The sequence below is a fragment of the Meriones unguiculatus genome, chromosome 6 (genome assembly GCF_030254825.1).
Source record: "Meriones unguiculatus strain TT.TT164.6M chromosome 6, Bangor_MerUng_6.1, whole genome shotgun sequence".
Taxonomy (NCBI): domain Eukaryota; kingdom Metazoa; phylum Chordata; class Mammalia; order Rodentia; family Muridae; genus Meriones; species Meriones unguiculatus.
In genome coordinates, this window is record NC_083354.1 from 70068977 (window position 1) to 70080996 (window position 12020).

Here is a 12020-nt window from a genome sequence, read left to right on the forward strand (position 1 = left end):
CCCATTTTCTTAAAAGTACTTTACTAATATAAATCATGGTTTTTATAGGGAGAGAATGAGTCGTCTGCTTTTGCCATTTGCTGACCAATATGTAGAAATCCCTTCCTTGACTGCTGGTAACATTGCTTTGACAGTTGGGCTTAAACAAGTGAGTAAACACAGGGGTTCCACAGCCAAGCATGTAAATGTGATTTTCAAATACTTTATAGCTGCAAAAAGTTCCCAAGTCATCAGAATTTCTGAATGTGAATGTGATGGCATATTCATCAGTATGGTTGAATGTCATACATTGGCTAGAAGGAAAAATAGACTACAGAAGCTCATGGACAGAATGGATCATAGTTAAAGTTCAACTCCAAGGGAAGTCTATTGCTTGTTGAAATGTGTATGTCAAGTTTATTTAAAACACTGTTTAATTCCCATGGAATCTTTGCCTGTGTTGTGCGTATGCGCGTGTGGGAAGGGATTCTCTCTTTTTCTGTCACTAAGTTGCCCAGGCTTGCCTTGAACTTGCTCTCTGGCCCTGGTTGGTCTCAAACTCTTCTCCAGTGTGCGTGTTGAGTGTTTGGCCTAAAGTTTGATCTAACTTTACAAGCTGCTCAGGTAATGATGGAAGATGTTTTGCTAAGGAGGGCTCTTTAAGGGCCAGGGTTTGGGTTTCTTTTGCTCCCAGTTCTGTCCTCAGTTCACAGCTCATCAGTGCTTACACATAGCAGGTGCAACCTAGACATGAATAGGGTGAATGGGAGGAAATACTTGGTGCTACATCTGGTTTGGGTTGGTTAAAACTGAGGACTTTCTTTTAATTCAGGTTAATCAAATGTAATTTTTCATTAAACTTTGGCATATCTCATGTTGAGATAAAAAAATGTTACTTTAAAATTTTAACTCTTTGTGATTAACTTCAGGTTTCAGAAAGGTTTAGGAGAAAACTTCCCTGATGTGAATTTTGTAACTGAGGTATTTTCAAGACAGGCTTTCTCTGTTTAGCCTTGGCTGTCCTGAAACTCTCTCTGTAGCCTAGGGCGGCCTGCAACACAGAGGCTTCCTGAGTGCTGGGATTAAAGGTGTGTACCACCGTACCTGGCTGTACTCAGGTGTTCTCTCTGTCTTCCCTCTGTCTTGTGCATGTCTGAAGGAGTGCTGCAGACATTTGGAAGCTGTCTGTAGAAGGAAACCAGCCTTGGTATGCAGAGTAGAGGTGAATCACAGTTTCAGAGGTTCCACAGGCCATTCTACATATGGGTGTCTCTTAGGCTTATTTAGAATACTGCTTTATTTCCATGGAGCTTTTACTTAGTGTTAGGGGGTGTGTTCTGCTTAATTGGATATTTGAGTTAATAGAGAATTTTCTGTAAAATAGTAAGATAACCTAAGTGTTGTTAAAGCACTTCATGAGCTTTTACTGAACCTGCCTTGCTATGAGAAGAAATTCAGCAAATATATTTTTGAGAAATATATTGTTAGACAGATACATTTTTTACTAATACATTTTGGTGTGTATTGTATGTATGTTTCATTATTAGTTAGAATTTATCACAATGACATTTTGCATAGAGAGCTTACGTAAGTTAAATGAGCTTGACTTATGTAAAGGTCTGCCATCTGTGATTATTTCTCTTAAGTTCAAATGAGAAGAACATGCTATGCTGACATTTTGCCTTGTGGTCTGGGTGGAAGATGAGTGCTTGCTGTCCTTTTTGCTTGCAGACTGCTACTGGAGACACCATGGTCTCTTCCAAGTCCAGCGCCCTAGCTGCAGCTCGTAGAGCGGGAAGAGGGGGAAAGAAGCATGGACAAAACAGTGAAGCAGAGAGCCTGCTGTTAGCTGGGGTGGAGATTCCAGAACCTGTGTTCTTCTGCACCATAGAACCTCCATCGGTGGCTAAGCAGCCAGGTACAGCAGGGTTTGTAGCCTGTGGGAAGAGGTTTCAGTGACTCCTCAGAAGACTTCCTGTGTAATAGAGTTAAATTTTACTTGTGCTTACTGGTCAGCATTTTTTGTAGCAGGTTTGGGTTTTACATAAGTCCCTTTGATTTTTTACAAACTCCATCATATATTTTAGCCATCTTGCATACTTTTTTTTTTTCCTTTTGTGGTTTTTGTTTTTGAGACAGGGTTTCTCTGGCTGTCTGTCCTGTCACTTACTTTGTAGACCAGGCTCGAACTCACAGAGATCTGCCCCTCTCTGCCTCTGCCTCTGCTGGGATTAAAGGCATGTGCCAACTTAGCCCAGCCTTGTAATGATTTTTATGGGATTCTAAGTAATTGACCCTGTCCTGCCCTCCTTAGTGTGTTAGGTTAATTAGGACATGATTTGTTTTTTGTTTCTTTTTTTTTTTTTTTCTTATTAGTTACATTTTGTTAATTCTGTATCCCAGCTGTACCTCTGAGACTGTATTATCTGCTTTGCACTCAGGAGGCAGGTTACAGAGATTGACTGCTCAGGGCCACAGGGTTTATATATGTTTTTACAGCAGTGATAACATCATTTTAGGTTGGCATTTTAAAGACTATCTAACACATAACTCTTAATGCAAGATAAACCAAAACATCCTTAAACGATCATAATCATAAAACTCAGTGATCACACATCCTGTACTAATTAGACAAATTTTAACAAAGTTGGGAAGGAGAGGCTTTGATCTTTTCTGTTGCCTAGCCTCGAGGATACCAATGCTGGACAATTCAGTCTGAAAAAGGCTAATTTTTAATAAGCAAAAAAATTCTTAACAAGCTGTAGTGGAATCTATTTTTAAGCCTTTGTATTTATTAAACATTCTTATTTGTATATCAAAGTAATTCCTACAATGTTTCTATCTTTATTATTTTTATGTTCTTTAGTAAAATGTAATAAAACTTCTAATAGTTAACTCATAATTTCTAGAATGTAAAATCATATCTTTCTTCCTTGATTCTTAACTCTCAAATTTGCATTTTATATCTATAAACGTATTAATGTCTTCACTACCAAGAAAGCAGAAAATGTTCTGAGACCTATTTTTGGGTAATTTTGTTTTTGTTGTTTTTTGTACTTCCACAGTCATGGCCTCCACCCCAACCTCCAGGGACATAAGTTAGTTTATCCTGTGTAGCTGTTAATCATTATTAATATTTTTAACTTTGACATGTGTAAATTTTTTATTACTTCTCTCAGTAAGGTTTTCCATCTCATTTCCTTCTCCCAGACCATCTCAGACCACCAAAATTTTAGAGCAACATGAAACAAGTCGGTGATTCCAAAACCAATATATAAATGATTTTATTTTTCAAGTAGTAAAACCAAAGGAGGAACTGGGGCTGTATCCACTCATCCAGGAGCTGGAACTGTGTCGTGCAGTCTCTTTAGCTAGACAGTGATGGCCACCCATCCTAAGAACTAGGATCTTGTCCTGAGGCTCCTTAGCCAGGTACTGAGAACCGGAGCTTTGTTGTGCAGTCTCCTTGGCAGTGATATCCACTCATACCAAGAACTGGAATCTTCTCGTACAGTCTCCTTAGCTAAGTGGTGAGTGGTACCACCAAAGAGCAATCTTTATTTCCTCTCCGCATCTCCTAAGATTCAGTGGGAGAGAAGATATTTAGCCAGGTGGGGTTGCAGTAGTTCATCTACCCAGCTAGAGTATACATGAAAGAAATCAAAGTGCAGATGTAAGACCCCAAGTCATGAAAGACACTGAGTCTTTTATTGTGCAGTTACTGAAGGAACAGCATTTAACCTAAGACAGATATAGCAGGGGCTGGAGCAATGGCTCAATTATTAAGAACACTTGCTCGTTCAGAGGCCTTAGGAATCAAAGATTCCTACCATCCTTGTAGCTGCTCACAACTGCCAGTAACTCAAGATCCAAGGGCTCTGATGCTTTTTTCTGGTTTCCTCAGTACTAGCCACTTATGTGGTGTGTGTGTGTGTGTGTGTGTGTGTGTGTGTGTGTGTGTGTGTGTACGCGTGCGCAGGTGTGCAGGTGTGCAGGCTCTCCCTGCATTGTGTCACCCCTCTCCTCTGATGCTGCTCTTCACTCTCTGATGTCTGGCTGCCAGCCTGCTTCTTTACCCAGCTTACTGTGGAGATGTTTGCTCACCTTTAGGCACCTCTCATTGGAATTGTCTTACTTGTTTTAGTTCTGCAGAGCATTTATGGCTCTTTGAAAATTTTATTTTTTATCAGTATATCTGCTTGTTAATCTATGCTCCCCATTTTAAACTTATTGTTAAGTTACTTAGAAATGAAGTGAAGATAACAGGTATTGTTTAATCACTCAGATTTGGATCATGCCTTGGAGCGCCTTCAGCGTGAAGATCCCAGTTTGAAAGTGAGGCTTGATCCTGACTCTGGACAAGTATGTATGTTATTACCCAGCCCTAGGAAGGAGTGAGGACATGCATATAACACCGATTAGCCTGTGCTCCTGAAAGAAAAAGCTCTGATTCATAATATAAGTTTCTCTTCATGTCTGTTGTCATTCTAAATTACCATTCTCTTCAATTCCCTAAAATAATTTCATTTTATACATGTGATCACTCTCCATCAGTTTTGACTTTCTGTAATACAGGCTTTTGTGAAATTTTTAAATTAGATTCAACTCTTGTGTTCCTACAGTGATGTTTCTAAAAGCAGCATACTAAAGGGAGGTCAGAAACTGTGAAAGCCACTTTCTCTATTATATGCATATTCAAACTAGTCTATGGTTATCAGTTGCCCATAGGGAACATCTGTGTAGTTGGGGGGGGTTATTTACCCTGTTCTCAAGGTGTTGTCTTTAGGCATGGTTTCAAACAGCTGTCTGCTTCTTCATTAGGAAAAGGGTTTTGGTCATGTGGTGCTGGGGCACAACTTTAATCCCAGCACTCAGGAGGCAGAGGCAGGCAGATCTCTGAGTTCTAGGCCAGCCTGGTCTACAAAGTGAGTTCCAGGACAGCCAGTGCTACACAGCAAAACCCTGTTTCAAAGATACCACCCTACCACCATTCTACCAAAAAAAAAAAAGTTTTAACCAGGTTTTAGGTGGCTCATGCTTGTGATTTCAGTTCTTGAGAGGCTTAGGTAATACTATTACTACAACTGTGAGGTGAACCTGGACTGCACATGAGTGAAAACCTGTTAAAAAGCAAACCTGGGGGGCTGGAGAGATGGCTAAGTGGTTAAGAGTACTGGCTGCTCTTCCAGAGGACCTGAGTTCAATTCCCAGCAATTTGCAACTCCAGTTCCAGGAGATCCGATGCCCTCTTTTGGATCCTTAGGCACCAGACACACCAGTATTGCAGAGACATACATGCAGGCAAAATATTCATACACATAAAATATTATAAACTAAAGCCAGTGAGATGCCTCAGTGTGTAAAGACTCTGGCTGCACAGAAGCTGTCCTCTTAACTCTATGTCCCTCTCCCCTACATTAAGCACAAACTGCCTACACATATAGCAATAATAAATAACGAACAAACTGCATCCAAAGAAAGAAGATAAGAGGCATAATCCACAGGTTATAAATATTGATTATACTCGTGTTGCTTTGACCAGAATTGGAGTGGCGTTAGGAAGCGTGCGCAGCACTAAATTGATGTCATTTACTTACCCAGATGGTAATCAGAGTTCCTGGAAGGAGACGGTGCCTAACGAGGTCACTGCAATTGGTTATTATCCTAGTCAGAGAAGTCAGAAGTAGTATTTTTACATAGTATTTTTACCTAGAACATTTTCAAAAGAAACTCAGTTGTAGTTAATAGAAAAGTACTTAAGTATGTGAACATCATTCTTTTTCATAATATTTTGCTTTATTTATTTTTCCCTTTCACTGCCAGACCATCCTGTGTGGCATGGGGGAATTGCACATTGAGATTATTCATGACCGGATCAAGAGGGAATATGGCCTAGAGACCTACCTGGGGCCTCTGCAGGTGGCATACCGGGAAACCATCTTAAACTCAGCTCGGGCCACAGGTAAAAAGAAAACATTTTGGACGTTCTGGGTGTGTTCAATGGTTAGCTGTGTAAACAGGGCCATAATTTTCCTGTGCTTTAATTTGTGATGAACAGAAGGCATGGTCCCATTATTACCCACTCCTCTGACAAAAGTGTCTTCTGGTGGTGTGAGACAGGGTAAGTAGATAGTGAAGTAGATAACTTGTTCCAGCTCTTAATCACTAAAACGAGTATAAGAGTTTGAAGTCAATGAATTATATTTATTGTGGAAAGTGAGTGAAAATTTCTGTTATAGCGCCCTTTAGTACACCTAAAACTTGTTGAGTCTAGGTGACTACATTTCACTGAAACTTGAAGAATGAACCAAGCATAAATGCAATGGCACAGGAGCTCTGATTCTGGACTGTACACCTGCAGCACTGAAAATGCAAGATAAATGTGAATAATACTCTTTTAACTTAATGTCTGAGCTGGTTAGGATGGAACTCTGGAGGTAAAAGAAAGAGGGAACAGGAATCTGGGAAAGTAAGTGACCACTGCAGCCATCAGCTGGGGGAATCTCCTAGCACTGGAGGTCACGTCCTCATGGAAGGAGCTGACTTGAGGGAGTCTTCTCCACAGAGGCAGGAGGCCAGGAAGCGTGTCTGTGCATGGCATCAAGGGGAGCACCAGTATTCGTAATTACAAGCTTTTAATGCAGGGTCTAAATTCACAGAACCAGTTTGGCCTGAGAAACTTTAAGAAAGATTTAATGTTATGTACTCATGGATAGGTAGCATCTTGAAGTTGAAGGAAGCAGCTGGCCTTCAGAGAGATATATTTCAACTCAAGGGCATCCCACAGTAAGGTATAATACAAATCAGTGGTTGGTTTCAAAAAGGAAATAAAGGTCTGAAGATTACAGGAAGCAGTTTACCAGCTTGAAAAATATGCTCACTGTCAAATATAGAGTCATTGAACACTAGGAGAGAGGATGAAGTACAATAATGCACACTACTGAGGATGATATGAACTTAACACTCACATATATGGCTCCATCCATATATATGTATTATATATGAATGGATATTGTATATATATGTATATATATTTATGAAGCCATCAATAACAGGTGGAAGAAGGCAGGTCTTCCTTTGAGTGGAAGTTGCCTACTAATGCAAAATGCCTACTGATAGAGGTGGAGGAGTATGTTTGGAATGGGAGCACAGTCTAGAAGAAAAGGAAGTGGCAGAAGTGAACAGATGTGCACAGGGGTACATGCAGATGAGGACCCTAAAGACAGTCATAGGAATGGTTGGTTGTCTGTGACTAGTGTTCCAGAAAGCAGGCATTGCAGTTTCTGTTTCTTTAGACATTCTAGGTTTTACGATGTTCAGGGTTTGTTTGTTTTTGTTTTAAAGCTTGTGTATATCCTCTTAGATATTTCATAATAGTGAGCTCAGAAAAGGAATTATGAACACTTGCAAGCTATAATCAATTTTGGGTTTGAATTTGTGATTCGAATCCCTGCTTTACATTGCTACTCACTTGAATTTAGCAGTTTTGTTTCAGTAGAATGCTGGTTGTGACTGTTGGTAACAAGAACTGTAAGAATACGAATGTAGTCTGTAAAGAATTCTGGAATTCTGGTTTCTTTTAAAGACACAGAAATAAGCTGGGCATAGTAGGGCATACCTGTAATCCCAGTGCTCTGGGAGGTAGAGGCAAGGGAATCTCCCAAGTTTGAAGCTAGCCTGTTCTAAAGCAAGTCCAGGACAGTTAAGGCTACATAGAGAAAACCTGTCTCAAAAAAACAAACCAAACCAACCAACCAAACAAACAAACAAAAATCACCACAGAAATATTGTAAGAATATGTTCATTTTAATCCCAGGTGTGGGGATATGGGACTGTTTCGAAGCAGCTGACTATGATTTGCTTCGCACTCTCGCAGAGGCATAGTTTTGCCAGCTGCAGATAGTTTCTATGCTTATGTGGCATTTGGAATTCTGGGAAATGTTCAGAGGGTATGTAAATTCTAGAGCCCTGATAAGGTGGGTTGTTGATTGTCGTTGGTCGCAGTTAAGTAGTTGTGCACAAAGAAGAAAAAACGAAGAAATTAGATCTTATGGTGAAGATCAAACCTGCCCCGAGGAACTTGACACCCCTAATCAGCGGGAAGTGGCCTAACGATAATGTAGTCCTGTTTCCAGCCCCTGACTTCATTCAGGGAGCTCTTTCTTTCCTCTCTCCTCTTTCTCTCTTTTGTAGTGGTAGGAGGTTGAAAGGTAGAAGAAAAGGGGTAGAGAAGGGTGGAAGAAAAAGAACTCACCCAGCAGTAAGAGCCCAGCTACATACTCAGTGGTAGAGCAAGGCCTCTGGGCTCAGTCCATAGCACTTAAAAAGAAAGTAGAGAAAAGGAAAGCTGTTTGCTATAGTGCAAGAACTACTTTCCTAGTTTTTTTGAGAAAGAAACATTAAGTATTGCTGAAAGAATACATGAACTTAACAATTTGGAAATTGGCAGAGGATCAAATTGTTACAGTTTTCATTATCAGTGTTTTGCATTCTCCAGATGTTTTGTAATTTGAATGTTACCTTTTTCCTTGTAAGAAATTCATTTACTTGATACTCTTAAAGACTCATTTTTGGACATAGAAAACTCAGACATAGAAACAGGTGGTCTCAGCAAAGGCAGCCTACATCCCTTGGCAGTTTGTTCCTGGCATCTTTTTGGCATCTCTCTTCCTTCATTTTCTTGGCCAAAAATTGAGTATTGTCTGCAGCCACCTCCTTATTTTTCATTTGTTTCAATGTGTTTTCAGATACCCTAGACAGGACAGTAGGAGACAAGCGGCATTTCGTGAAAGCAGAACTAGAGGTCCTGCCAGCGGAAGCACCATGTGGCGTGGCTGGGATTGAGTATGCTGACTGTGTCGGTGCAGACCTGCTGCAGGCTTCCCGCGAGGCCATTGAAAACGCAGTCCACAGCGCATGCCTCCAGGGTGAGGGATGCACACGGGAGCACTCTCTGCCCTTGACTGTTTAACCCCCCTTTTTCACCTCCTGCTGTAATCTGACCGGTGTTTGTGCACACCAGCCTATGTTCTGCCTCCGCGGCACACTCCTGGCCTCCGGATTCTCGCATGTCTCACGGCCATCTGAATGCTAGCTCTGCACTTCTTTGAACATCAGTTCTCTTTTTGTTGCGCTGTTCTTTTTATGGCATTGTCTAAATCATTCTGCTGTATTTTCCCGCTTGCTCAGGACCTTTACTTGGATCCCCAGTTCAAGATGTGGCAGTAACACTCCACTCCTTGGTGGTTCACCCCGGCACATCGACAACCATGGTCTACGCCTGCATCTCAAGATGTGTACAGAAGGTACGAGCAGCCTTCATGCCTGTGTTAGGGAAATACACCAAGGCAACGCCGTAGTTTCCACAGGCAGCCGTGCTGACAGGGCTTGACCTTGGCAGTTACCACCTCGCCTGATTCTGTAGTAGAGAAACCTGACTCTGGAAAGTTGTCCTCTGACCTCCATGTATGCACTGCAGTGCTCACCACACACACAAATGTAATACAAAAAATGTAAACCAGTTCTTGCACTGGGAATCTTTGATTTCTTAAACCAAGTTTTCATGTGAAAGATTTTAGAAATTACTGGTCAAAGATTGCTATTAAAAAATCGTCCTGGGGCTGGAGAGATGGCTCAATGGTTAAGAGCACTGTCTGTATTTCCAAAGGTCACGAGTTCAATTCCCAGTAACCACATGGTGGCTTACAACCATCTTATAATGTGAACTGATTCCCTCTTCTGGCAGGTGTAAATGCAGATAGAACACTCATATATATATAAAATAAACAAATTAAAAAAAAATCCTGATTTTAGCAAAATATCTATCCTTTCCCCTTTCCAAACATACAGCCATTAGCTGCAAGCCTGATGGATTTTTTAAAAATATATAATTTCTTTTTATTTTATGTGCATATGGTGTTTTGTTTGCATGTATGTCTGTGCAAGGGCGTCAGAAACTCTGGAACTTTACACACAGTTGTGAGCTGCCGTGTGGGTGGTTGGGAATTGAAACTGAGTCCTCTGGAAGAGCAGCCAGTGCTCTTAACTGCTGAGCCATCTCTCCAGCCCCAAACCTGGTGGATTTAAATGGACAGATCTGGGGTCAGCTTGACATTAGGCTTTAATGTAAAGGATAATGAAAATCTAATATCACTTCCAATTTTTTAGTTTGTTCAAGTACATTTGCTTTCATAAAAACAAACATTGAGAAACAGACTTAAGCCAAACATCTTCCCTCTCAAATTATCAATTGTCATGACTTGCTTCCTGCCTCAGTGACCCACCAGAACTGATGAACTCTGCTTGTTTCCCAGTGTGGGAGTACCCTAGCTTAGCATGGGAAAATGAAGTCAATAGTGAAACCTTTAAGCACTATAGAAAGGAGTTTGAACTTTATTCCGAGAACATGGAAAATAAAGTGTTTGAAGAGTGAAGTATGGTCAGAGTACAGAAGTGATTGGCACGGGAAAGAGAGTCCAGGACAGACAGGGAGTAGACTAGGTCTGAATCAGGATATCAGCAACAGGTATAGAAATACTGGTGTTTCCTGGAAAAAAGGAAAACGAAGAAGTATATATAAATGCACTGAAAACTGCTAATGCCACTGGCAACTACGAAAGTCCAGAGAAGCACTTGGAAAAGAAAATGCTGAGCTTTGTTAGGAGCACGCTGGGAGCTGCAGAGTGGCCACTCACAGGCCCAGAGCAATATCCAGTCCCCAGTGTGGAGCCTTCAGAGATGGCTGGGAATTGCTGTGCAAGCCACATAAAAGCTGATTTTGAAGATCTGCAATTAGGCAATGTACAGAAGACTGAGAAGGATGCAGGGCGGTTCTGGGAGCACTGTTCTTGAGTTGCAGAGTCCAGCCCCCAATTGTAGCATTTTCCTCTTAATTTTGGCTTTTCCCAAACAATTATTTTTATCTTGAAAATATCTTCAGCTTCCTATGTGGCCTTTGAAGTCTAAATGATAAACTATCATTCACGAAAGGGTTTGTTCATAGAGAGTTGCCATGGCAGTTGACTTTGTTGTTGGCCTTTTTAAAAGCTCTTTCCAGCACGTGACCACTAGTGTAAGCATTACGTTCTTGGCTCCTTACAAAATGTCTCTGTGGAATGTTAAAGCAAGTGAGGTAACCAGAGTCCTCTACTCAAGAACATAGGAAATAGTTCAGTCTTTATGTATCTTCTTTTTACTTGAATAGACATTTCTTCAATTTATGGAATCTCTTTAGGCCCTGAAGAAAGCCGACAAGCAGGTATTGGAGCCTCTGATGAGCCTTGAGATTACAGTGACTAGCGAGTACCTCAGCCCTGTCCTTGCAGATTTGGCACAAAGAAGAGGGAATGTTCAGGAAATTCAGACTCGCCAAGACAACAAAGTTGTTATAGGGTTTGTTCCTCTGGCAGAAACTATGGTAAGTTCTTTGCATTTGAAATGTACATATTATTTAATACAGGAACTTGAGTCCAAGTAAGACCTGTTGGTCACTAACTCCTGAAGGCATCAGGGCTTGGGTTTAGAGATTCGTGCCAAATTTTTAACCACCAAGAATGATAGGACTTTCCCGTCAGGTGTGGGTGAGCACCAGGGAACACAGCACTTTAGCCGGATTATTTCCAGCCAGAGGTCCACAAAGATTATGGAGTACTGTACCAGAATGCGGTCGGCCTGAACGACTGTTTTCCCCTTTTCTGTGAAAATTTCCCTTTCTGCTGTACATTTTGAGGCCAGCATCAGTCTCTTTCCCAACCAGGCACTTCTCCTAGGATAGACATGAGGGGTACCCAACAGATGAGGAGAAAGGACAGAGTCATATTCCCGATTCCTGGGCCTAAGAAGCATGCACAGCTGACCTATCTATGCTGTGCTAAGTTTTCCTGTTTGCTATAGTATTTCCTTTTTCTTTTTTTCTCTGAAAAGCTCTCCCTAGAGGTGGTGGTGCTTATCCCTTTGTGCTTTGGCCTAAGATAATCCACAAGATAAGAAATATAAGGCTGGGGCTGGAGAGATGGTTAAGAGGTCATGAGTTCAAGTCCCAG

At 41.2% G+C, this 12020-nt stretch overlaps 1 protein-coding gene across 8 annotated transcripts in view; it reads left to right on the top strand.

The window, feature by feature from the left end:
- Gfm2 (GTP dependent ribosome recycling factor mitochondrial 2) overlaps positions 1-12020 on the top strand; it is a 34579-nt gene that overhangs the window by 21426 nt on the left and 1133 nt on the right. For 7 of the 8 annotated variants that reach the window (XM_021639573.2, XM_021639572.2, XM_021639575.2 and 4 more), the window contains 7 exons: positions 49-148; positions 1711-1897; positions 4265-4341; positions 5803-5941; positions 8727-8906; positions 9169-9284; positions 11213-11395. In XM_021639573.2, coding sequence (XP_021495248.1) covers positions 49-148; positions 1711-1897; positions 4265-4341; positions 5803-5941; positions 8727-8906; positions 9169-9284; positions 11213-11395 — 982 coding nt within the window. Of the gene's footprint in view, positions 1-48; positions 149-1710; positions 1898-4264; positions 4342-5802; positions 5942-8726; positions 8907-9168; positions 9285-11212; positions 11396-12020 lie in introns of those variants that run through there. The other variant, XR_009592386.1, reaches the window with a different exon arrangement.